We start from the raw sequence: 22,330 nt of genomic DNA on the forward strand, positions 1-22,330 counted from the left end.
AGTTTGGGGGGGGGGTGTCTTCCCACACCGCAATCCTTCCACACCCAGCCTTGACTGGGCATTAAGTAGGACACCTGAAGTGCCAGCCTGTCCATCTCTGGCTGTCTGGCAAACCTCCCTGTTCTCAACCATGCCCTGTCCTCAGTGTCTGCAGGGAGTCTTGATCCTGCCCTCTGCTCCTGCCCACCCAACTTCCTAGGGTTTGGGGTATACCTGGGACGCTGGCCTTTTGCCATATAGGGGTTAGGGCAGGATGCTTTGGAAAGAATGCTAAGGGATGACTCTCCTGCTTTGCTACCAAAGCATTCCAGGGCCAGTGTTGAAAGTAACATGTTTTTATAGTCTCCTGTTTTATCTTAAAACTTCATGTAAATGTTGAGCTTCAGTTTATACTGTATTTATATTTACTTTCAGCATTAAAGTGAGGCTTTAAAATTACCTCCATGAGGAAAGACACCATCCTTGAGGACAAGGGACCTTCCAGGATGATACACATTGTTTGTTGCAGTCTTAACACCTGTTTGTGCCCCTGACTCGTAACCCTTAGAGGCTAGAATAGGTCCAGAATGGAGGGACGGGGCAGGGAGGACACCTCCACTTGCTGAGGATCTCATCTCCTCCGAACTCTAGCCCAGGAGGTTGGAATCTTCATGCTGTTTTGTAGATTGAGGAGAGCCCAGACGGGTTAAGGCACAAGGCCAAGGACACACAGCTGAACTTGGATCCAGGCTAGTCTGATGGCTGGGTCCTGATCACAGGCCCACCAGGCCAAGCAGGGGCAGAAAGCAGGCCCCAGGCTCCTCGGCTGCTGTCTCAGGATTGAGAGTGACCTCAAAGGCCTTATCCACACCCCGTTCCCGACCCCACACCGCCAACATCACAGAAAAGCTGTCCCTTTGTCTTAAACTCTCTTTATAAGTTAATGAAACAGACCTGCCCACGCATTTTACAGATGAGAAAACATGTGCAGAGGGGTCTGGAGACTTGGTAAAGTCACACAGCAGATCCCTTCTGAGCCTCTCCTTTTGGCTTCCAACACAAGTGCCCTTTTTGCAAAATATTAAATGGGCATTGGGCAACCCATTGGGCTGGGCGGGTTCCCAGAGGGTCTGCCCGGGTCTCACTGCGCTCTCTGTCCCGGACCTTGACTTTTTCCGAATAGTCTGATGGAGGTTGGTGGAGAGCGATGAATGCCAAGTGAGATCTCACTAGACTGGGGTGCGGGCGCGCGGAGGACGCGGGCGGGTGCGCCCGGTACTCGGTGTGCCCAGCAGGGAGCGCTGCGTGGCTGTGGCTGGGCTGGGTGGGAGAATGGGTGGGGACGGCGAGCCGGGAAGGGAACCCCCACGCCCCTCCACACTCTCCCCTGCCCACCAGGCGGCCCGTCCTCCGTCTCCATCTCCAGACCCCTACCCTGGCTCGCTCTCCTGCCTTCCCCGATCCCCACCCTTTCAAGCACTATCTTGAAAGCCCCACCGACCCTCCGGACGGAAGGAGGGGGTCTCCACGCTTGCCCCTGCCCGGCGGGGGCTGGGGACTGGGTGAGAGAGGCTGGCGGAAATCTTGCCCTCCTGGGGTAGGGGTGCCTCCTCACTCGCCCCTCCCGGGGTGGGAAACTTGGGGAGGGGGCTGGGCAGGGGCGGAAGCGAGCTGGAGCCGTTTGTCGCGGCGCTGCGGAGTGGAACAGATGGCTGGGGAGGGGAGAGGGGACGTGGCGGGGAGGAGGAGGGGGTGCGGGGGCCGGAGGATGAGGAACGGGGAATCTCGACGCCCCGAGTCTCCCAGGAGAAGCCCCCCTCCCTGTCTCTTCCCAGAAAGAGGGGCGGGCAAGCGCCTGCCTTATTCCCGGAGGGCCTTGGCCTCTGGCCTGTGGCGGACCCCTTTCGCGGTGGTGCGCCCTGGGGCGCCCCCCCCTACCCCTAGCGCCCCCGGCGCGGGCCAGGCCGGCGGGGTCAGGGCCGCGGGGAGCGGGCCGGGTCGCCAGGGTTAATGGGGCCGCTCTCCAAGGGGCGAGGGGGCGGCGGGAAGCGGGCTCCCGAGCCGGGAGCGAGTTCAGGGATCGTAAATAGCTGAAGGAAAACGTGTTAATTGGAACTTTATGCAGATGAGCTGGGACTGGGGAGGGAGGAAGGGAGAAGGTCAGACGGGTGCTGGACCCCAGCCGAGCTCCGAGGGGAGGGGCGGAGGGCCCTGGCGGGGGGAGAGGGAAGGGTGTTTATCCGTAGGTCTGGGTTTTGAGAATCTGGGGAGGACCGCGCGTCCCTGGGCATGAGGTTTATTCCCTGACCATTTGCCCCAGAAATGGAAAAGACTTCTAGGGTCTCCACATCCCGAGTCCAGAAGCTCCGGGTCTCAGCTCGCCACGAGGGTGAGGGCACCCTGCAGGTGTCTGTTTCGACTTGTGGCTGCCTCCCTTGGGCCTCGCCGTCTCTGTGTCCCCAGTCCCCCGTCTGCTCGGTGTCCTCTTGCTTGCCTCCTCCGTCCTTTATCCCCATCCCTGACTGGAGCCTCTCCACACAGGAGTATTGTCTGTACCTTTCACCAAGTGGGCACGGCGGGCAGGATCCAACTTTTCTCCCGTTGTTCTCTCCCCTCTGCCCCCAGGGGCCACCCCGCCTTTGAGAAGGTCTGCCCTTCGGAGTGCCTTGTAAAACCTCTTTGATGCAGACTCCAGGCCCCCTTAGAGATCTGATTCAGCAGGTCTAAGGGCCCAGGAAGCTGCATTTTAGCAGCTTCCCACCTAAATTGGATGTAAAAGACCTTCGCTTTTAGGAGCACTGCAGGAGTTCGTGGGCTGGAAAGACTGGACAAGCCCCTCCTCTCCCCCAACCCGTTCTCCATGCTCCTGAACTCACCTCCACTCAGTATGGCCATCTGGGCTTCTGGTGTGATAGGACCACGCAGGAAGAAGATGCCAGAAAGGAGGGAGGGAAGGAAAGAGAAAGGGGTGCGGGGGTGGGAAATGGGTCTGCACCTTCTCCCTTACATTCTGCCACCCCAGCCAAAGTTTCTAGGAAGGTCAAAAGATCTTGGGGTGAGGAATTTGGATCTTAGGAGGGAAATAGCAGAGCCAACCAAAGTCCCGTCTCCTAAGGAAAGGGCCAGAGGCACCTCTGGGGTTGGAAGAAGACAGGAGGGAGGCAAGACTTGAGGAAAGATACTAATAGCAAACATGTAGGTCCCCTTTCTATGGGGCTATTGCACTTACTCCCCACAGCATCCCAATTTGGGCAGGCGCTATTGTCCCTAGGTTACAAGTGAAAAAGAAAAAAGAAAAAACAGATGTTCAGAGAGGTTAAGTAACTTTCCCAAGGCCACACAGTAAGAGAAAGAATAATTAGATCATGCTCCCTTCTCCTTCCCCCAGATCATTTCTCCAGAGGCCACTGGGTAGCTGTCCCAGGCCTGCCCTCCCTGCCCCACCCTCGGGGGCAGTGGGGATGGGGAAGGGCAGTGCATCCAGAGATGAAAGGAGAGCTCGAGTTTCGGAACATCTGACAGGTCTGGCTGGAAGCATTAAGAATTTATGTGGAAACCTGACCCCAGCCGGACCTTGCGCCTGCCACCTGGGCTCTCCTGGCCTTGTGGCCTCTCAGGGCTGGTGGGCAGATGTCCCTTCAGCAGTGTCCTGGGAGCCCCAAGTCTGTGTTTCATAGGACAGGGGTCCTCTCGTGGATTAGGGATCTAAAATCAGGAACCAGCAGCTCAGAACACAGGACTGAGAGCTCTCCCCCTACTCTGAGTGTAAGAACCTTAGAGGCTTAAGGGCTTATGCCCCTTGTCATCTGGTGTCCTTCTATTCCTATCCCAGGTCAGAGATGCTCATACTTGATTTAGAACGACTCAAGTTTGGCTGTGATTCCCGAAGTGGCCAGTGGGGGGCAGCCATCTGCTTGGCGGGAGCCTGAGCCTGAGGCTCTAGGGCAGCTTTGAAGGGCAGTGAAAGAACCCCCATTGACAAGGTCAGAGAGATGCATCTGGGGGAGTGGGGAAGGGCTCTGGAATCTGACATCAGTGAGGAGAGGTTTCCTAGTTTCGGGGTGACTGAGGAGCTTTAGAGAGAACTGAAAGGAGGTTTGTGGGTTTCAAGTTGGGGGGTAATGATGGCCATCATAATACAATCATTCTAGGCTGGGGTAAAAATTTGGGATGAGGCCATGGGAGAAAAGGCTAGACAGGCAGTTGGGACCAGATTCAGAATGATCTTTGATGCTGTGTTAAGGTGTTTTATCTTTAACCTGCAGGCGATAGGAGTCACTGTGGGTTCCTGAGTAACATAATGACATAATGCAAAATTGGTCAGATGAATTGGCCACCACAGGCCGACTGGGCGGGAGGGAAGGAGAGAGATTGAATGTAGGAAAACTAGAGAGGAGGTTCTTGCTATTTTCTCCTATTTTCTAGGCATTAGGTAATGAGATGGAGCAGGGAGGTGGTGGGGGTGGGGGGGATTTGGACAGGAAGGAATGAATGAGGGCTGGGAGGGGACTGGGTCTGTGTGTAGATAGAGGAGAATGGAGAGGGGGAGGAGTTAGCTACAACTAGGCTGGGTGTCTGGCAGAGAAGAGAAGGCGGAATGTGGGTCCGCTCACAGAATATGGGAGGTGAATGAGTTTTGTTTCCTTCAGGGCTGGGGAGTCTTGGAAAAGTCCCTTCCCTTCCCTGGATAGGGGTTGGACTGGATGGCCTTGAAAGTCCCTCTTATTTCAGGGGGTGCTGTAAATCTGAGTTGTTTGGAGACGCTGAGGGTTTGTATGTGAGAACTCTCTGGAGGTGATCTCTATGTGGGGTCCCTTTGGAGCGGCTGTGCATGCATGTCAGCATTTGGGGTGCATCTGTCTGTTTGTGGGCTCGTGGGTGTTGGTGTGCTTGCACGTGCTCTGTAGCTCCGCTTTGTGTGAGTGTGTGTGAGAAAGCGCGTGAGCGTGGGTGTGCACGTGATGGGCGTCTGTGGGTCTGTCTGGGCTGGTGGTGGTGGAGGAGGTGGGCCGGTGGAAGGAGGCACTGCTGTGGGCTTCCTGAGGCTCACACACTCTTCTTGCTCTCACTGTTCAGAAATAGCATCTGGACCAAAGGCGCATGAATATTTCACAACGATAATTCTGTGACCTGGACAGCCTGCTTCTGATTTACCAGCATCCTCCCTCCCCTGCCCAGGCCCCAGCAGCCCCTCCCCCATCAGAACTCATGCCTGCCTGGCTTCAAAGCCAGCCTGACACAGGCCCATGGGCCCCCAGACTCTAAGCTAGTTGCTCTCACAGCCCCCCCACTCACCCACACCCTTGTCCCAAGTCACCTGCCTCAGACCTCAGATGTTGGCTCCTCTCCATTTCTGCCCCCTCTTTTTGGCATCCTTTGACTTGTCTGGTCGGAGTCACAGAATCTCAGCGCCCCTTCTCCTTGCACCCTGGAATCTAGGTCTCCTCTCTTTCCCTTACCACCTCCAAAGTTAGATTCTTAATCCTAAATTTAAGCCATCAAAGTTCTTCCCAGTTGCTTCTGTCTGATGAGACTCAGCCCTAACCTCCATCCTAAGTCCTCCTTAGCCCAGGATCTTCTCTTTCTCCAGTCTCTCCTCCACATACTGGAAAGCTTCTGGTCATACCTCAAGCCAGCAAGGTACCCCAACTTGGGATTCTTATCCTTCTGATCACCTTGGTCTCCCCTCTAACTGCTTCTCTGACTTGGTCCGCTCCTGGAGACTTCTGCCTCACAGAAGAGAGATTTGTCTACAGGATTGCTGTGAACAGCTTTGCAGGCTGTTCACTGCACAAGGGCACTTGTGAGCTGTGCCCAGGGGGCAAATGTGAGCTGAAATGTAGCCTTAGACTCTGCTTATAATAAGGTGTTTGCTCCGGTTCCTCTGAGGAAGAGATGCCTTTTTCAGATTTGGCCAAAGCCATGTTTGGGCTGGCTGTGACCAGAAATGTCTGTTACTCCTCCTGCCACTCTGCTTACCTGAAGGGCCTTCGAGAGAGCCATTAGCTGGGCTGGAGGCCTTCTCCAGGCTTAGCTCCTCAGGTGCCCACTTGTGTCTGCTGCTTCTGGACAGACTAGGAGGCGAGGTGCTGTCAGATGTCACTGGCCTGCCTGGGACTCCAGGGGCATGTCCCCTTCCCTCAGGCTCCGGCTTCTTGTCATAGGGGGAACAGCGCCCACTTGCTCCAACCAGCAAGGAGTGCTCTGATGGCACGGCATCACTCCCCTTGAGCCAACCCTCCTGGCACTGAATCAGAGGCATCTAAACCCTCCTCCCACTTTTGAGGTTCTGAACCAACAAATCTTACAAAAGAAGATAAAATAATAGAATTTTTTAATAAATTTTTTTTTTCCCAAACAACTTCTGTTGATCTTCACCACACAGGGGCCACGGTGGAGAAGAAAGTTCTCTCCAGGCACCCTAAAAAGTGTCCAGGGTAGACTTAGGAGAAAAGCATTCCTCCGGTGTCGGGAGGTTGAGGGGGCCAGGATAAGCAGGGGCCTAGGGGCAGCCTGGCCCTGCCTGAGGCCTCCCTCCAAGGGGTTTCTGGGTGCGGCTCCCTCCTGGGGAGCTTCCCAAGGCTCTGCTGGTGGACGATGCTCTGCAGACAAAAGCCCCTCTCAAGTCCACTGCGGGCACTGGGAGAGGCAGTCAGCGGCTGCCTGGGGTGTGGCCCACCCCCCAGCCTTGGTCTGGGAAAGTTAACGGCCGGATTTGCGGAGGGCCGAGCCACCAGAGGCGCCCTTCTGGGGCTGCCGTAAGCCAGCCAGGAGGCAGGGAGAGGTGGCCTAGTCCAAGGGACGGAAAAGAAGGCCGCAAGGCCAGGGGCGGGGTTGGCCCAGAGCTGCACCTTGCGGGGAGGGACGCCGAGGGGAAGGGGGCACACTGGCCTCTTCAGTCTGAGCACCGCAGTCAGAGGTGGTGGGGCACCAGGAGCAGGAGGCAGAGCAGAGGGGTGGGGGGCCCGGCGGACAGCGCAGGGCCGCGGGAGTCCGGGGGCACCTGGCAGGCCGCGCCGGGGCACGTCTGCTCTCCCCGCTGGTCCTCTCCCCCGTAGCCCCCCCAGTAGTCGTCCTCTGTGGGCGCGTCCCCGCCCTGGCGCCCCCGCGGGTCTTCGGCGGGCAGGTCTCGGTAGAGGGTGGAGGGGTCGGCGGGGGGCGCCCCGGCCTCGGCCACCCCGTACAGGTGGTTGGAGGAGCTGTTGCCCCTGGCGCGGCTGCCCGGCCGGGTGGGCGCCGCCGGCGGACACGCCTGGAAGTCGGCCTCGCGGAGGGCGCGCAGGTCTCGGCCCTGGCGCTCGGGCGGGGTGGCGCAGGTCACGTCGGAGCTGGACACGCGCGCGCGCTGGAACCAGGCCCAGAGCGGCCGCGCGCGGCAGTCACACGCCCAGGGGTTGGCGTTGAGCCGCAGGAACTCGAGCGCGGGCAGGTCGGCGAGCGCCTCGCCAGGCAGGGAGGCCAGGCTGTTGTTGAACAGGTAGAGGATGGTGAGGCGGCTGAGGCCGCGGAAGGCCGCGCGGTGCACGCCCTGCAGCCGGTTCCCGTGCAGCAGCAGCCGGTCCAGGCTGCCCAGGCCGCGGAACACGTGCTCCGTGAGCAGCCGCAGGCGGTTCCCGTGGAGGAAGAGGTGGCTCAGGTTGGCCAGGTCCGCGAACAGGTCATCCTGGGGGCGGGGTGGGAGGAGGGGGGAGAAAAGAGAATGGCCCTGAGAGGCAGGTGGGGATTTCTCCCCGGGGCCTGGAGGAGGGAAGGATCTGCCAGCGTCATGGTAGAATAGAAGGGGTTTGACCTTTTCATTTAGAGCCCTGGGTTGGAATCCTGCCTCCTCCAACTATTTAGAGGTTAATGTGGGAAAAGCAGTACAGCTGAGATCAGCAGTTCTTAGACTTGAGGGTGCATCAGAATCCCCTGCAGATCCCTGAGCAGTGGCCCCAGAGTTTCTGATTCAGCAGGTCTGGCGCGGGGCCTGTGAATCTGCTGGTGCTGAGGATGCTGCTGGTCAGAGGACCACCCTTGGAGGAGACCCTCTGGTTTGGTTAAACATGCAGACTGGGGAGCCAGACTTCCTGATCTAGCCATTGACTGTGCCACTTAGGGCAAGTCACAGTGTCTCTGTGACTCAGTTTCTTCATTTATAAAATTTGGAGATTAAATGAAGCAACATGTATCAAGATGCTTCGAACAAAATTTTCATGTTAGGCATTGGATGAGTTAGTCACTATTGTTAACTTGGCCAAGCCAGTAATCTAGCTAAGCCTGTTTCCTCATTTGTATAATGGGGATGAGTACCTCCTCCTGGGTTTGTTCTGAGGATTAAGGAGTACAATCCATATAAAGATCACATGGGTGAAGTGCTGGGCATGGTGCGTGGCACATTGGGATTCAGTCCAGTGATGAAGTCCACAGGCTCAGGAATCCAGGCTGGAGTCAAGTTCAAACCCAGCTTGCCCTCTTCCCAGCTGTATTACTTTGAGCAAGTTATTTAGCCTCATTCAGCCTCAGTTTCCTCAGTAGTGTAACTCAGAAACACCCACCCTCAGCAGACTGGGGGAGGATTCATGAGATCATACTGTAAGGATTCAGTACCCTGTGGGCATATGAATGAATGGTGGTTAAGATGACAGCCGTGGGTCGGTTTGAATTAGGTCCCATCATTTTCTTCCAACAGAGGAGGCTTCTTGGGGCCCAAAAGTTCTGCCACTAGACTGGAATATTAAGGGGACCAAGTGTCAGCTCCATCCCCTAGACCAAGAGCAGCAGGGGAGGGGAAGGAAGCCTGTTGCCTGATGCCCTGCATAACTGCCCCCTTACAGGGGCTGTCCCAGTGCCCAGGGCTGAGGCCGCCCTGAATCAGGCCATGTTAGGGCTGGAAGGACCCTGGACTGTGGTTCAGAATTAACAGGGGTGGGGTGGGGTGAGGTAGGAGGGTGGGTAAGCTCCACAGTGGGAGGGGGCAGGGGGCTTGACTCTGCATGGTAACCAGCTCAGGATTGGTGATTAGTGCTTCCAGATCCACCAGCCCAGCCTACATTTTACAAGGGCTCTGAGACCCAGAGAGACAAAGGGCTTGTCAGAGAGAGGACCAGTCCTGAGGTCCTCCCCTCTGTGCAGGACATCACTGTGGTCAGCCTGCCCAGGAGGGTCTTGGAGACATGAGCATCCTCTGTGCCAGCTCACCCCAGGGACCTGCTTCCTGGCTGTGGCTTCCCCACCCATCCCTGTCAGGGGAGGTGATCTCCCACCCACCCAGGAGCCTGGTCACAGGCTCTCAGGTGGGGGGAGGGCGTTGACTCCCAATCCACACCCACAGCCTCCACCTTCCTGTGCTCCTGCATGTTCTCGCCCCCTCCCATCTGGCTTCCGCCCTCTCTGCTACAGGAACTGAGCCTGCCAAGAACCCTCCTCTTGGCCACACTGAGATCCATCCCCTCAACCTTCTTGGCTGCCTCTGACTCTCCGCCCCCTGGTGCCTCAGCCCCAGGCCCAGCTCAGGACTCTAGTGGGCTTTCTGCACCTCTGTGGCCCAGCTTGGCCCAACTGGGCCTCATGCCCTTGTCTTTCTGTTCCTGGTCCACCCAGGCCGTGGACTCTGAATCCCTTGTACACAAACACCTAGTTAGGATTTTCTTTTTATGGAGTGTCAGGAAGAGTAGGACACTCCCCGAGATACCCGGCCCAGAGGATCAATATGGGGTTTGGGGGCACAGAGGGAACAGAGTAAACTGCAATTCAGGGACTTGGGAGAGGTCAGGAAAGGTTCAGAGACCCTGAAGAATTCAGGCACCTTTGGCTGGCACTGCCCAGTTTTGGGGCTACAGAATTCCTTGACTCCAACTTCCTCTCCTTCCCTATTTTCTGCCTGCAGAAGTCCTGCCCCTCCCCTCTGAGCCTCAACCTGGGGGTCCATTCCCCCAACCCCCACCCAAGCTATTGCCAAATCCTGCTACCACTTCCTAGGCTGCAACTCTCAAATCCGGTCCTTCCTCTCTCCACTGTTAAAACCCTTCTCTGTGCATTAATAAGCTCTTGACTATCACAGCCCTTGCCCTCCCCCCACCCTCCCCATCTCCCCCTCCCACTGGGCTGAGAGCTCTGCTAAAGTCATCCACTTCCATTTCAAAACCACATTTCCCTCACCTCCCCCTGGCCGGTTCACAGCTTTCAGCATCCATTTGGAATCTCAGCGCTGCAGCCCTGCCCCCCTCCCCCGACAGTATCCTGTTCTTAACCTTGCCTCCTTCCAGCCTCCCAGCTCTCCAGTCTGGCACTAGCTGCTGGCTGTGTGACCTTGGGCAGCTCCAGGCACCTCTCTGAGCGTTTTTTCATCTGTGAAACAAGGTACTTGAGAGAGTTGATCATTAAGATCCATCCTCATCTGATATTTACGAATAAGTGAGTCCTGGAATGTGCCTCATTCATTCAACAAAGCTGTTTCGGGTGTCTCCTCTGTCCAGGCACTCGCAGTGCTCACAAATTTATGCCAGGTACCATCGTCATTGTCCACGTCACCGTTGTCAAGCAGCTGACATACTGAGCCCTCACCATGTGCCAGACTCCATGCTGCAAAGATCCCATGTAGTGCCTTAACCATCACAACCCTATGGGACAGATATTATTGTTCCCCTTTCAGAGATTAGAAGAAGGAGGCTCCGAGAGGGCAGGTGACTTGTCTGTGGTCCAGCAGCTATGTGTAGTGGGAAGTGGATGTGACGTTTAGAGACAGAGCTCCCTCTTGCGGAAGGCACTCTGGAGTCAGACCTGGGCTGTGCCCCTTAGTAGCTGGGTGACCTTGGACTGGTGCCTTAATGTCACTGAGCCTCAGTGTCCTCAGCTGTTAAAAGGGGGAAATGATGCTTCCTCTGAACCAGACATTGTGCTGAGTCCTTCTTAAGTAGCATCTCCTTTAATCCTCACAACAAACCCCCCAAGGTAAAGTTTGCTTTCTTCATTTTATGGATGGGTCCTTTGAGGCTCAGAGTAGTTAAGTAACTTGCCCAAAGCCACAGAGCAAATCGGAAGCAGGCCTGCGATTCAGACTCAGATCTGCCCCAGTGCAATGACTGCTCTTACACACCATGCAGGCTGTAGTGATTAAAAAGAATATGGGTGTCTGTCATCTGGTTCCACTCCAGTAGGAAATATGCTCCAGAAGAGCAGGGATACTGTTTTTGTTTACTCCGTAATTTCTGGCACCCAGAACACTGCCTGGCATGTAGTAGGTGCTCAATAAACATCCAATGATGAATGAACCCACTTGGCACAGAGCCTGGGATACAGCAGACAGTCTGTGAGAACCTCACTCCACCCATTTCCATATCCACCTTCCTCATCCTAGAAGTGAGGCAAAGGGGAAATCCTCCTGCTTCCTCTAAAACTCCTTCGTGCGGCAGCCTGGGCTCCATCTTGGGCCACACCTGCATTCTGTGGATCTCACCCCAGCCCGCATGTGTTTCTCCCATGCCTGTGGCATCTCCCAGCCTAGTTCTGCCAGGCAGTTCCCAGGCAGAGGCTGGCTCGCTCTTCCTCCTCTATACAGGGCCAGGTGTGAAGATGCTGCCTTTCCATGCTGCCCTACACCATGCGTGCCAGGTGTGTGTGGAATGGAAGACCCTGGCACCCCCAGGTCACCTCTGCCCAGCCCTTTGCTGACCCCAGGTGCTGGCTGCTGTTCATGGTCTGAGAGCCAGTGGAGGGTCGGGTCATAATGACATGATTTATTCAGCACTGAACTATGCTTTACAGACATGAACTCACTTGCTTTTTGCAACCGTTCTTTATAGAGGGTATTCTTTTTATTATTCCAGTTTTAAAGATGAGGAAACTGAGGTTCAGAGAGGGGAGGCAGCTTTTGCCTAAAGTTAAATAAGAAGAAAATACCAGGGCAGGGATTCAAACCTAGGCCCTCTAACCCCAGATTCCTCATTCTGAACAACTAACGAGTGTTGATAAGGAGGTCAGGGTCTCAGGAACACTGGCTGTGCTACTGGTGGTAATAATAATGATGATGATGATAGCACCCTTTGGCACTCCTGTGCGAAATTCTAATCCTTACAACACTTCTTAGATAAGTATTACTATTAAATACTATCATAATTACCATTTTATAGGTAAGGAATGGAGTTCAAGAGAGGTTAAGTAATTCGTCCAAAGTCATAAAGGAGCCAGGATCTAAACTTTGGTCTGGCACACTCCACAGTGTGTGTTTTCAAACATGAGCCCACACTGCTATGTTTTCAAGTCTCGCCTCTCTGCACCCAGACAGACTCTGGTGGAGGGTTCTGAGTGGTGAGAATGGCCTGAAATATCGTCATACATGCAGCCTCAAGCCCCACCAGCTCTTCCTGGTTGTGTGGCCTCAGGAACTCCCATTCTGTGTCTCTACTGTCAGGCTCCACGTGCTGGTGGGAACACGTAAGACCCCAGTCACATGGACAAAGGTTTAAGAGACTTTATGGTTAGAGGCCTTATATATACAAAGTCTTTGAGACCCTTGGCCTCAGTTTCCTTATCTGGAAGGAGGTGCAGTCTCCCAATAGGGTTGTAGAAATGAGATGAGGTTGCTGAATACACTTTGTAAACCACAGGGTCCTAGACAAATGTAGGAAAAAAAGAAGAGGGAGTATTCAGGGACCTACCGATGGCCTCAGAGTGATCCTTGAAGTTGACCCAGGTCTCTAGGATGGAGTCCAAGATGGGCCACTTCACAGAGACCAATGTTAAATGAGGCTTGCTTCCTTTTTAAATCTTATTTTAACAAGCATTTATATAGTGCTTAGCGTGTGCCAAGCACTATTCTAAGTGCTTTACAAATTATTCATGGGCTTAACGCTTATAAAATCCCTAGGAGATGGGTGCTCTTGCTACCCCCATTTTACAGATGGAAAACTAAGGCCCAGGAAGGTTAAAAAATGTCACACACTTGTAAATGGCAGAGTGGACGGATACCTGTGAAGTCCTTAGCACAGTGTGGGACACACATGGTCATGCCATGAGAATAGCCACGCCGTCTCTTTCCAAGTCACCATGTATTTTTCTCCTTGTCTCTCTCCCCCACTAGAATGCTATCCCTGGGAAGCCAGGGCATTTTGTCTGTTGGGTTCACTGCTATATTCTCAGCACCTAGCACCTGATGGGTGATCGGTAAATGTTTGTAAAATTATTATTATTGTTGTTGCTATGATTATCAACCGCAACACTGACCAGATTTCCAAATCAGCACCTTGGTGACCAGTTAGGCACCAGCCCCGGGGGAGGGAGGAGGAAGCACCTCGCAGGTTGATGTGGGCACCAGGGTGTGGGCGGGGAGGATTTGGGTATCCTTGTCCCCTTCCAGCCAGAGGTGATGGAGCCGAGGGAGGATTTTCTCCCAGAGCAGTTTGGAGGGTGTGTGATTGCTTCCTGGGGAAATAGAATGGGAGGATTTGACCGTCAAACAGTCAGCATAACAACAACAATAAAGAATATTTAGATCAATGATGATAACAATAAATAGCAATTACTGTTATTCCTTCCGTTTCCAGACCATCCATTTTCCAGCTACTTCATAGCTCTTTGCCCTTTTTTTTGCCCTCTTGCCTTGCACTGAGATGAAGGTTTGGGGGATGGGACTCTAGAAAGGGTAGGGTCTCCCCTTGTCCGGTTACCCAGCGAGGTGGAGAGGGGCGGAACCCTCTTTGGGACAAGCAGCAGTGACCCAGTGCTCTTGCTCCGCCTCCCTTCATGTGGGAGGGCGTGGGGGTGTGTGTGCTGGGAGCAGCCACAGAGGCCTGGGCTGCGTGTCTGGGGAAAGGCAGAGTCCCCTGAAGGCAAACGAGGGAAAAGGAGAGACCACAGAAAGAGACACTACATACACCCAGACAGACATGGGGGAGTGTGTGCAGTGGGCGTGCGAAGGGAGACAGACAGAAGAGGCAGAAGAAGACAGATGGGGGAGGCAAGTTAGGCAGAGAGGATGGAAAGGGATAGACAGACAGACAGGCAGAGGCAGAGGGAGACAGACTGGGGGTTGGGGAATTATGAGGGAGACCGCAAGCCACCCAAACTTGTGGACACAGACAGACAGACAGACAGAGGAAATGGAATAAAGAACAGCCCCTGGAGAATGTGAGAGTGACAGAAACTTAGAAAAGGGCCAGAGAGAGAGAGATGTTGAGGCAGGAAGGGTGTCTGTCTGTGTTTGGGGACAGAGAGGCCCAGGCACAGGGAGTGTCGGGGTGGGGCCGGCTCACCTGGAGGTGGAGCAGGCTGTTCTCCTGGAGGTAGAGGTACTGCAGGCTGACCAGGCCGCGGAAGATGTGGCTGGGCAGGCTGCTGAGCTGGCAGCGGTACAGATGCAGCGACTGCAGCCGCTCCAGGCCCTGGAAGGTGTCGGGCTCCAGGGAGCGCAGATGCCGGTTGTCGCCGAGGTCCAGCTCCTCGAGGGCCTGCAGGTGGCGGAAGGTGCCCGGGTGGATGGTGGAGAGGTTGTTGGAAAAGAGCCACAGGGTGAGCAGGTTGGGCCCGAAGGTGCCAGGCCGCAGTGTACGGATGAGGTTGTTCTGCAGGAAGAGTCTCTGCGTGCTGAGCGGCAGGGACAGCGGCACGGAGGAGAAGTTGTTGGCTTGGCAGCTCACGGTGGGCGGGGACGAGTAGCAGGTACAGAGCATGGGGCAGCTGGGGGCCGCCGGGGGCAGGGCCAGGAGCATCAGCAGCAGGCAGGCCGAGGCTGGACCTGCCAGGAGAGGAGGGAAAGCTGTGCTGGGGCCCTGGAGGCTGCAGCCAGGAGCCTGCTGGCCCGCCCCTAGGCTGGGAGTCCGGGGCTCCTCCATCAGGGGTTCTGGGTGCAGCCGCAGAGTTGCAGGAAGCCCTGGGCTCTTCCACTGTTTGAGGCTCTTGGTATTAACAAAATAAAGAAATGTCAACAGGACATTATAGGAAGCACTGTGATCATTCAAAATCTTTTGACAAGAGGTCATCTTTTTTCATTCCTGTTTTCATGGTGGAAAACAGGAATGAAAAACAGTTTGACCATGTTAACTGTCAGGGCTTCTCAGCCTGGGTGTTGAGCTGGGCCAGTAGTTCTTTGTTGTGGAGGGCAGTCCTATATAATGTCCTATTTAGGGTGTTAAACAGCATCCCTGTCCTCTACCCACTAGATGCCAGTAACACCTCCCCCTGGTTATGAAACCCAAAATGTCTCCAGACATCGCCACTCTCCTGGGGAGTGAAATCACCCTACTTGGGAACGGCTGGGAGTAAACTGAGAGGCCTTGTGAATTTAAGGCCCGTGAAAATGACCCCTGGCCACCCTGGAGCCTGGCCTTGCCGAGCCCATTGGTGACCACAGCCCTCCTCCCTCACCTTCCTGAACCCTTCACCTGGGGAGAACCAGAGCCTCTCCGGGCTGGAAGGGCCCTTAGGGCCCAAGGGTCAGTGGGTTTCCAACTGGGGCCACCAGCCATCTGCACCAAAATCAGCTGGGGGTCCTGGAAAGAATGCAGCTTCCTTGGCCCTGCCCAGGCAGAATCACAGTGCCTGGGGGATAGCCTGGGAACCTGCACTGTACACCCAGGTTCTTCTCATTCAAAGTCTCTAAATATTTTCTTTTTTCAAGTTAACTTTTGCATGTTGGATAGGGTCCAGCCATCCTATGATACACAGGCAAAAACAGGCCCAGGGAGGCCCAAGGGCCTGGGGGCTAAAGAGTCATGACTAGGCCCCGTATCCCTGTGCCATATAGCAAGGGGTGCAGGGCCCCTCATTCATCCCTGTCCTCTGGCCTACTTGCCCTCACAGCAGCTGACAAAGTTCTGGGCTGGAAATAGCTTGACCTCTACCCCTTTATCCTGATGTCCAGATGACTCCTGAGATTTTTGTCTGGCAGGTTTGCCTGGGGAGAAGGAGAGTCAACGCTGGGCCGTCGTTTCCCTGGGCACCCATCAGCTGAGAACCCTCTACTTCAAGCAGTATAGTAGGTCTGTGAAGGTGACCAGGGAGAAATCAACAGGTCCCTGACTTTAGGGGATGCTTCCAGTTCTAGAGTTTGCTTTGTGTGAATGCTTTTGTGCATGTGTGTGTGATTTTGGGTGAGGGTGTAAGCTGGGTGTTCACTGTATGAAGTGCTGCCGAACCTGGTGTGTGCACATGGCTGTCACAGGTCCAGAGTGTGGCGTGGACATCATGGATGCCCCCCCCAACAGGCGCAGGGCAGGGGACCCTGTGCCCGATGTGCGTGGTACTCCCCTCCCACTCCTCAAGTTCGGGCACTGTGCCAACTGGGCCCCGACCCCTCCCTGTGCGAGAGCGTGCCGGCTGTCCTCCGCGTGTGTGTGAGTGCGCCCCGTGCGTGTGTAGGCTGGGTGTGATGTAATACTCAGTGACACAGCGGCTGCTGTTCCGTTCCTTCACACCACCTCCGCGTTTCTCGGCCCTTCTCACCCCTCCCCCGTGCGGCGTTTCACGATTACTTTCTCCTCCTGAGTTTTTCAGAGCCACGTGGGGTGGAGGAGCATGCCTCTCACCCCTCATCCCAACTAGGCAGAAGTGGGGTGCAGGGGCATGGTAGGGGAGCCAGCATGAGTTTCATGAGGACTGAGGTTTGGGGCTTGGAACAGATTTCAGAGCTGGAAAATGTCTTCCAGATTTATCTGGTTCAAGCACGTGTTCTACTGAGGTGATACTGGGGCTCAGAGAGGGCAAGCAACTTGCCTGAGGTCATACAGCAAAGTGGCTGGCAAGGCAAGAACCAGAAAGGAGTTTCCTGGTGCCTGGCCAGGGCAATTCCCTTCCTGGCAGAGTCATCCTCTTAGCTTGCTTCCCCAAGGACTTGACACCAGAGGAAGTCAAATCCTTTTCTGAGCCTGTAATCCCACCCTTTATCCACAAGCTCACCAGAGTGTGAGCTCTGAAGGTCCAACCCTCTGGAGGATTGTGGAGCTCTTCCCTCGGCCTCTTGGGCTGATTTGTACCCCAGATGAGATAGAGAGAAGAGCAAGCAACCCTAGGGGGCTCAGTCTGAGCCACACCCCTGGGGCCCGGGTCTCTTCCAACCCCTGGAGGCTGAGCTTGGCAGGGGCTGGCAAGGGCCCTCTTTCATCTCTTACCCCCAACTGCCTGGCCCCCTACTTGCCCACATTGGGGAGTTCCCCTCCTCTTTCCCCACACCCCCTTCCTCTTGCCCACCCCAAGTCCAAGGTGGTGTTCGCTGAAGGCTCTTTGAGGAGGGGCCCAGAGCAGGGGCCCTCCATGACAGCTGCTGCGTAACAGTGACTCTGTTGCCATTTCTGGCCCTCGCTGCTGCCGTGCAGAGCAGCTGTAACCCAAGGAGCCTCATCCATAATTCAGGCTGCGGCTCTCACTGGAGGAGAGGAGGAGGGGAAGGTGGGGGGCTCTGGGTTTCTCTGCCCCCAGGGCTGGCTGGAGAGCTCCTGGGTAGAGGCAGTGGGGGCTGGGAGCTGTGCCTTCCTCCTCTGCCCCCCCATGCCTGACCTGCCTGCCTAGCAGGCACCCTTTCCCTTCTCACCCTGGTCTCCTCCCCACCCCTGGCCTCTAGTGGCTCCTCACCATCACTCCTTCCCGCCAGGCCCGGGTCTTCTCTTCCCCCAGGACCACAGCTTCACTCCTGGCTCCCATTTTGTGTATCCCTGGTGAAGGCTGGGCAAGATGCACAGTGTCAGAGCTGGAAGGGGGAATCCCTCAGTGGCCATTGAGAACAAACCCCTTATTTCACAGGTAACCCCACTGAGGGCCAGAGAGGGGAAGGGACAATTTTTGAGTGAGCAGCCCAGCCTCCTGACCCCAATTTCTGCCAGTCTGCCTTCAGTATCTTTCTCGAAGCATTCCTTTCATCCCGACTACTATCTAGGCGGAGGAAAGCCCTTTCTGACAGCCTCCCCCACCCTCTCTGCTCACCCATCCTCTTTCCTCTTCCTTTTTTTCTAAAGTCAGCAGGTGATGGCTAGCGTTGCACAGGGATGTACAGCAGGATGGGCAGAAACCATCTGTTATTAAGCACCTACTGTGTGCCAGGTACTGTATTTGTACATGTCTTTATGCATAGAATACAACAACAGAGCCCCCCTAAGATCAATATTATGGCTGCTAATTTGCAGAAGGGGAAGGGAGGCGCACAAACATGAAATGAGTTGCAGCTAGTACAAGGTGGAACCGAGACAGGACAAGCTCATGTCAGAAGGGACCCTCTGACTTTTCTTTGGGAGACCCCAGATCATCCACGGAAAGCACCCCTGAGCGTGAGGGTTGCAGCCTTTGAGGTAAAAGGAGGATGGAAATTGCACCCAGGGGCACAGGGCTGGGCCAGCCATGAGGCCAGGTTTATTTGGCTGTTCAGGGTCAAGGCAAGGAACCCAGGCTCTGCAACTTTCTCCTCCTGGGCTCCAGGTTAAGGCTGCTCAAGGGGACCACCTATTTGGGAGCCGAGAGGGGATGGTCAATGTCTGGAAGATGTGACCATAACTGACTGGGTGCGCAAGCAGAGAGAGGCCAGAACGTGGTACTGGTCCCAGAAGGCTGAGGTACCCAGAGCCAAAATGTATCCATTCGCTGAGGGACCACTGTCAGGGACTCCACTACCACCCTAGGGTATCAGAGCTCAGAAACAAAGTTCTCACCTCAGGAGCCATCCCTTAATCCAGGGGCCTATGTGAAACAAGGATTTTGAAGAGGAGTGAGATGGACCTGGGGTAGGTGGCAGAAGCTAGGGTGCCTAACTCCCGGGGCAGAGTGGCCCCAGGGAAAGGTGCCCCTGGAAAGGGAGTCATGGCCTTTGGCTCTGAAGGAGGCACAGAGTCCCAGCCCAGAGGCAATAGCTCCACACCCAAAAGGCTGGGGAATGTCTGGGACCTGCTGGGCAGGTGCTAAGGGGGCAGGGGCTGAGGAGGTGGGAGCTGAGGAGCAGAATGGAGGTGGTGGCAATGCCAGTGACGCAGGGGCCTGAGGAGGCACTGACGCGGGCGACCGAGGTTTAGAGCTTCTGCAAACAGCTTCTCACTCTGCCAGAATGTAACACCCCAAAATAAGCAGCCACCGTGGTGGCGGTGGCAGGATCCGACGACGGGGCCCGGAGATATAAATGGCAGCACGGAGCCAGCCAGGGTGCCCACCCTTGGAGGCTGCCATCCCACTGGAATGTCCTCCCCCTGCCCCGCCTCACTGCCGCCCCCATAGCCCTGAGCTCAGAGCAAGCCCCTCCCGCTCCAGGCTGGCCCACCGACCACTCCCTAAGAGAAGGGATGTGACAGGCAGGTTCCTTGGGGATGGAGGGCTTCCCACGTGGAAGTGGTTACCAGAAGCTTCTTTGTCTCATCCCTGGGCACCCCCACCCCCATCCCTCTTTCTCATCTGTGTTCTTCCTCCCCAGCCTCCACCCCTATCCCGATCATCCCCAGCCCCGGTCCCACCCAGGGTTCTCGGTCCCCAAACCTAGCGCTCGTCCGGGATCCTCGTCCGCAGTTCCTGACCCCCTTCTTTATCCGTCTTAGGTTTCGGGTTTGTAATCTTCATGCTCGCCTCTCCTTCCAGGTCCCCGGGGTCCCATTCTCTTTCCCGCTACCATCTCTCAGAGATTCAGGGTTCCTGTCTCTAGTGTTCTCCCCACCCTCCCCTGAATCTGGTCTGCCCTCCCCTTGCCTCTCCCTCTGTTCTCGCCTGGGTCCCCCTTCCCTCCAGGCTTTTACCGTCCTACCTTTATTCCTCCTTTCCTTCCTCTCTCCCGCCCTCCCCTAACCACTTTCTCCTCCTTGGGCTGCCCCTTCCTCCCCCGTCCCTCTGACCCCGTTCCCCACTCCACCCCGAATCTCTGGTCCACACCCCAGGCATTCAACCCCTGGAACGATCCCCTTTCTAGCGCCCTCTCATTGTCCTACGGGGGAGAACCGTTTGGATTTCCCTCTGCGCCCCGTCTTCTCCGAGACAGCCCACTACCCACATCCCGTCCTCCCAGGTGACTGCAAAGTGCTGAGGCACGGGGAGCGAGGAATTGCTGAGTCGGTGCTTCCCCAGCCGGCCCGAGTCCTCAGCGTCCCCCCGAGCAGGTGGAGCCCGGGCCGGTCCACCTACCCCCTGCGTCCCCCTCTCGGTCACGAGCTCGCCGCGCATCCCGCAGGCTCCGAGCTGGGCGCACTCCTCCAGCCCGCAGCCTGGGGCGGGGGCGGGGGCGGGGCCCGGGGCTAAGCTTTTCCCCTTCGCAGGCTAATCCCCCTCGAGCCGGGAGCCGCTCCCCAGGATGCCCACCGCCATCCGGCTGGCTGGGGTCCTTACCTTGCAGCAGGGGCCTGAGCCCGGGCAGCATCTTGTCTCGACGCTCGGGGGAGGGGGCGGCAGGGGGAGGCGCTCCCACTCGCTCCCTGAGCCCCCCAGACGGACGACGGGGACTCCGCGGGGCTCCGGGAGGGCCCGGGAGTCCCCGGAATGGGCGGCCGGGCCGCGGCGCTCTACCCTGCGCCCCCCGGGCTGCGGGCCTCGGGAGCAGCCATCGGCCCCGACGGGACGGGGCGGGGCGCGACGCGACGGGGCGGGGAGGGCTGGAGCAAGCCGTCTACGACGCGTGCCGGCGCCCCCAGCAGCGCAGGCTGCGCGCCGGTCCGTCAGTCCGTCCGTCGGCGAGACCCGGCTGCTCGCCGAGGGAGAGTGGGGACGGCGAAGAAGCTCTTCCCAACCACCCCCACTCCTTCCCGCACTCGCTGGCTCCTCCCTCGCTTCCCAGCTTGCCTACTTAACCCTTCCCTGGCCACTAGGAAGAGGTAGCGGCTCTCTAGCCCCCTCCATCTCGGCCCCCTTCCCTCCTGGTGGGGACCCGGAGGACTGTTCGATCGCCTTCGATTTCTCAGGAAATGCCTTCCCGAGGGGGTGTGGTAGTGTATGGGATTCCCGTGGACGTGTCCGGTTCCCCCTCCCAACTTTCCCGGAGAAGATGGGTTCTCGGGTCACCTCCCCCTCCTCGCCGCGTCCGCGGTGTCAATGTCCAGGTCTCCAGTGTTTCTCCTGGGAGCGCTCCAAGATTGCACTTCCCCTTCCGTTCCCAGACCCTAAGCCCAGAGTGCGTGTGAATATAAGATAGCACATGCAAGAGTTTGTGTGTGCAAGAGCGAGTGCATATGAGCGTGCAGGCGCGCGCTTGTGCAGGTGTGACTGAGTGCCTGCACACTACCTCTTATATAGGCCCAGGGAAGCGGGCGGCGAGTGAGTGTGCGAACTGGTGAGCCGCTGAGTGCCCGCCAGCGCGTGTGTCTGCACTGGAGGTGTGCGAGTTTGGCGCTAGCGCTTGGGAATGGGTGGCGAGGGTACATGTGCCTGGTTGTGTGTTTGTCCCTTAATGAATCTGCGAGAGGGTACAAGTTTGGGTGCGCGTGCGAGTGTGCATTTTTATGTGCAGGTGTGATGCGTCCTAAAGGGGATATCTAACCCCCCAGGGGGCGGGGACGGGATAGGAGAGGACTCAGGTGGGGAGGAGACCATTCGCTTCACGCGAGCTTCCCCTACTTCCTTTTAAAGTGAGGGATGCCTTCTGATCTTGTTAGCGGTCCCTAGTGCCCCTCGTAGCCGCGTTCGGGGCGATACCAGCTAACCCGTGACTTGAGTCTCTTTACAGAGGCTCTCTTGACCCGGCGCCCGGCGCCCGCATCCGGCCCTCCGCAGGCGTCCCTGCGCTGGGTAGGCTCGGGCCCTGCCGGGAGTCACTTTGGGGACCGTGGTCCAGTGGCTCAGGTGGGTTTGGGACTACTGGGGCGGCGAGTGCGGCTTGTGCGGCGGGTGCTGGACCATCTGCGCGCAGCCCCACCCAGCGGGAGGGAACACGGGAGCCCCGGGTGGCCGTTCCCGGGAGCCAAGCAGAGCCCCCCGCCCCCCACCTCCCTGACTAGCTCTCTGCCCCTTTCTCTCTATCGGTGCCGAAGTCCAAAGCAGCACCTGGCATACAGTCGGCGCTTATAAATGCTGGCCTCATTTTCCCATTTATTCTTTGCTTCCTCCGTTCTCATTCGATTCTCTCACTTTCTCCCCCGACTCTTTCTCCTGTATTATGGTCTCCCTCGGTTCTCTCGCTCCTTGCGTTCCTGCCTGCCTCCCCTTCCCCTCCTTACTCTCTTCCTGTCATTTCCTCCCTGCATGCATCCGTCTCTTTCTGCACTCCTTTCTCTGTCTCCCTCATTGTCGCTCCGTGTCCCGGTCGCTTCCCGTCTGTCCTCGTGGCTCCCTGCCTCCCCGTCTCTCCATCTCTGTCTCTGTCTCCCGGTGCTCCCCGCCCGCTTGCACCTCGACACACGGGCGCCCCCTGCCGGCCTCACCCTCAGCCCTTCACGGGCTCCCAGACACCTAACCCCTTCCGCCCCTCGCGTGTTCACCCGAGGAAGGAGCG

At 56.8% G+C, this 22,330-nt stretch overlaps 2 protein-coding genes across 4 annotated transcripts in view; one reads left to right on the forward strand and one right to left on the reverse strand.

Moving 5' to 3' along the window:
* Positions 1–6,303: 6,303 nt before the first annotated feature.
* RTN4RL2 (reticulon 4 receptor like 2) lies at positions 6,304–20,704 on the reverse strand. Of its 3 annotated transcripts, none has more exons than XM_036996829.2 (3): positions 20,236–20,704; positions 14,208–14,689; positions 6,304–7,642 (listed from the first exon to the last, which is right to left on the reverse strand). In XM_036996829.2, exons 1-3 carry the CDS (start codon positions 20,264–20,266, stop codon positions 6,893–6,895), a joined length of 1,263 nt encoding a protein of 420 aa, XP_036852724.1. In that variant the 5' UTR covers positions 20,267–20,704; the 3' UTR covers positions 6,304–6,892. The 3 variants fall into 3 exon arrangements, with proteins under 3 accessions (XP_036852724.1, XP_073071922.1, XP_036852725.1); XM_073215821.1 differs by lacking the exon at positions 20,236–20,704 and adding an exon at positions 19,399–19,514; XM_036996830.2 differs by lacking the exon at positions 20,236–20,704 and adding an exon at positions 17,521–17,598.
* The window catches only part of SLC43A3 (solute carrier family 43 member 3), a 56,382-nt gene continuing 41,571 nt past the window's right edge, over positions 7,520–22,330 (forward strand). The window contains exon 1 of the mRNA XM_036996702.2: positions 7,520–7,624. The gene's annotated coding sequence lies outside the window, so the exon portion shown is untranslated. The remainder of the gene's footprint in view (positions 7,625–22,330) is intronic.

This window comes from Manis javanica, chromosome 11 (assembly GCF_040802235.1).
Source record: "Manis javanica isolate MJ-LG chromosome 11, MJ_LKY, whole genome shotgun sequence".
Classification (NCBI taxonomy): Eukaryota; Metazoa; Chordata; class Mammalia; order Pholidota; family Manidae; genus Manis; species Manis javanica.

Bases quoted from the DNA above. Each gene is read 5' to 3' on its own strand.
- RTN4RL2 (XM_036996829.2), bottom strand. From the start codon at position 20,266: ATGCTGCCCGGGCTCAGGCCCCTGCTGCAAG. The intron at 14,690-20,235 runs GTAAGGACCCCA...CTCTCCTGGCAG, and splicing joins GCTCAGGCCCCTGCTGCAAG to GTCCAGCCTCGGCCTGCCTG. The intron at 7,643-14,207 runs GTGAGCCGGCCC...CCCCGCCCCCAG, and splicing joins ACAGCCTGCTCCACCTCCAG to GATGACCTGTTCGCGGACCT.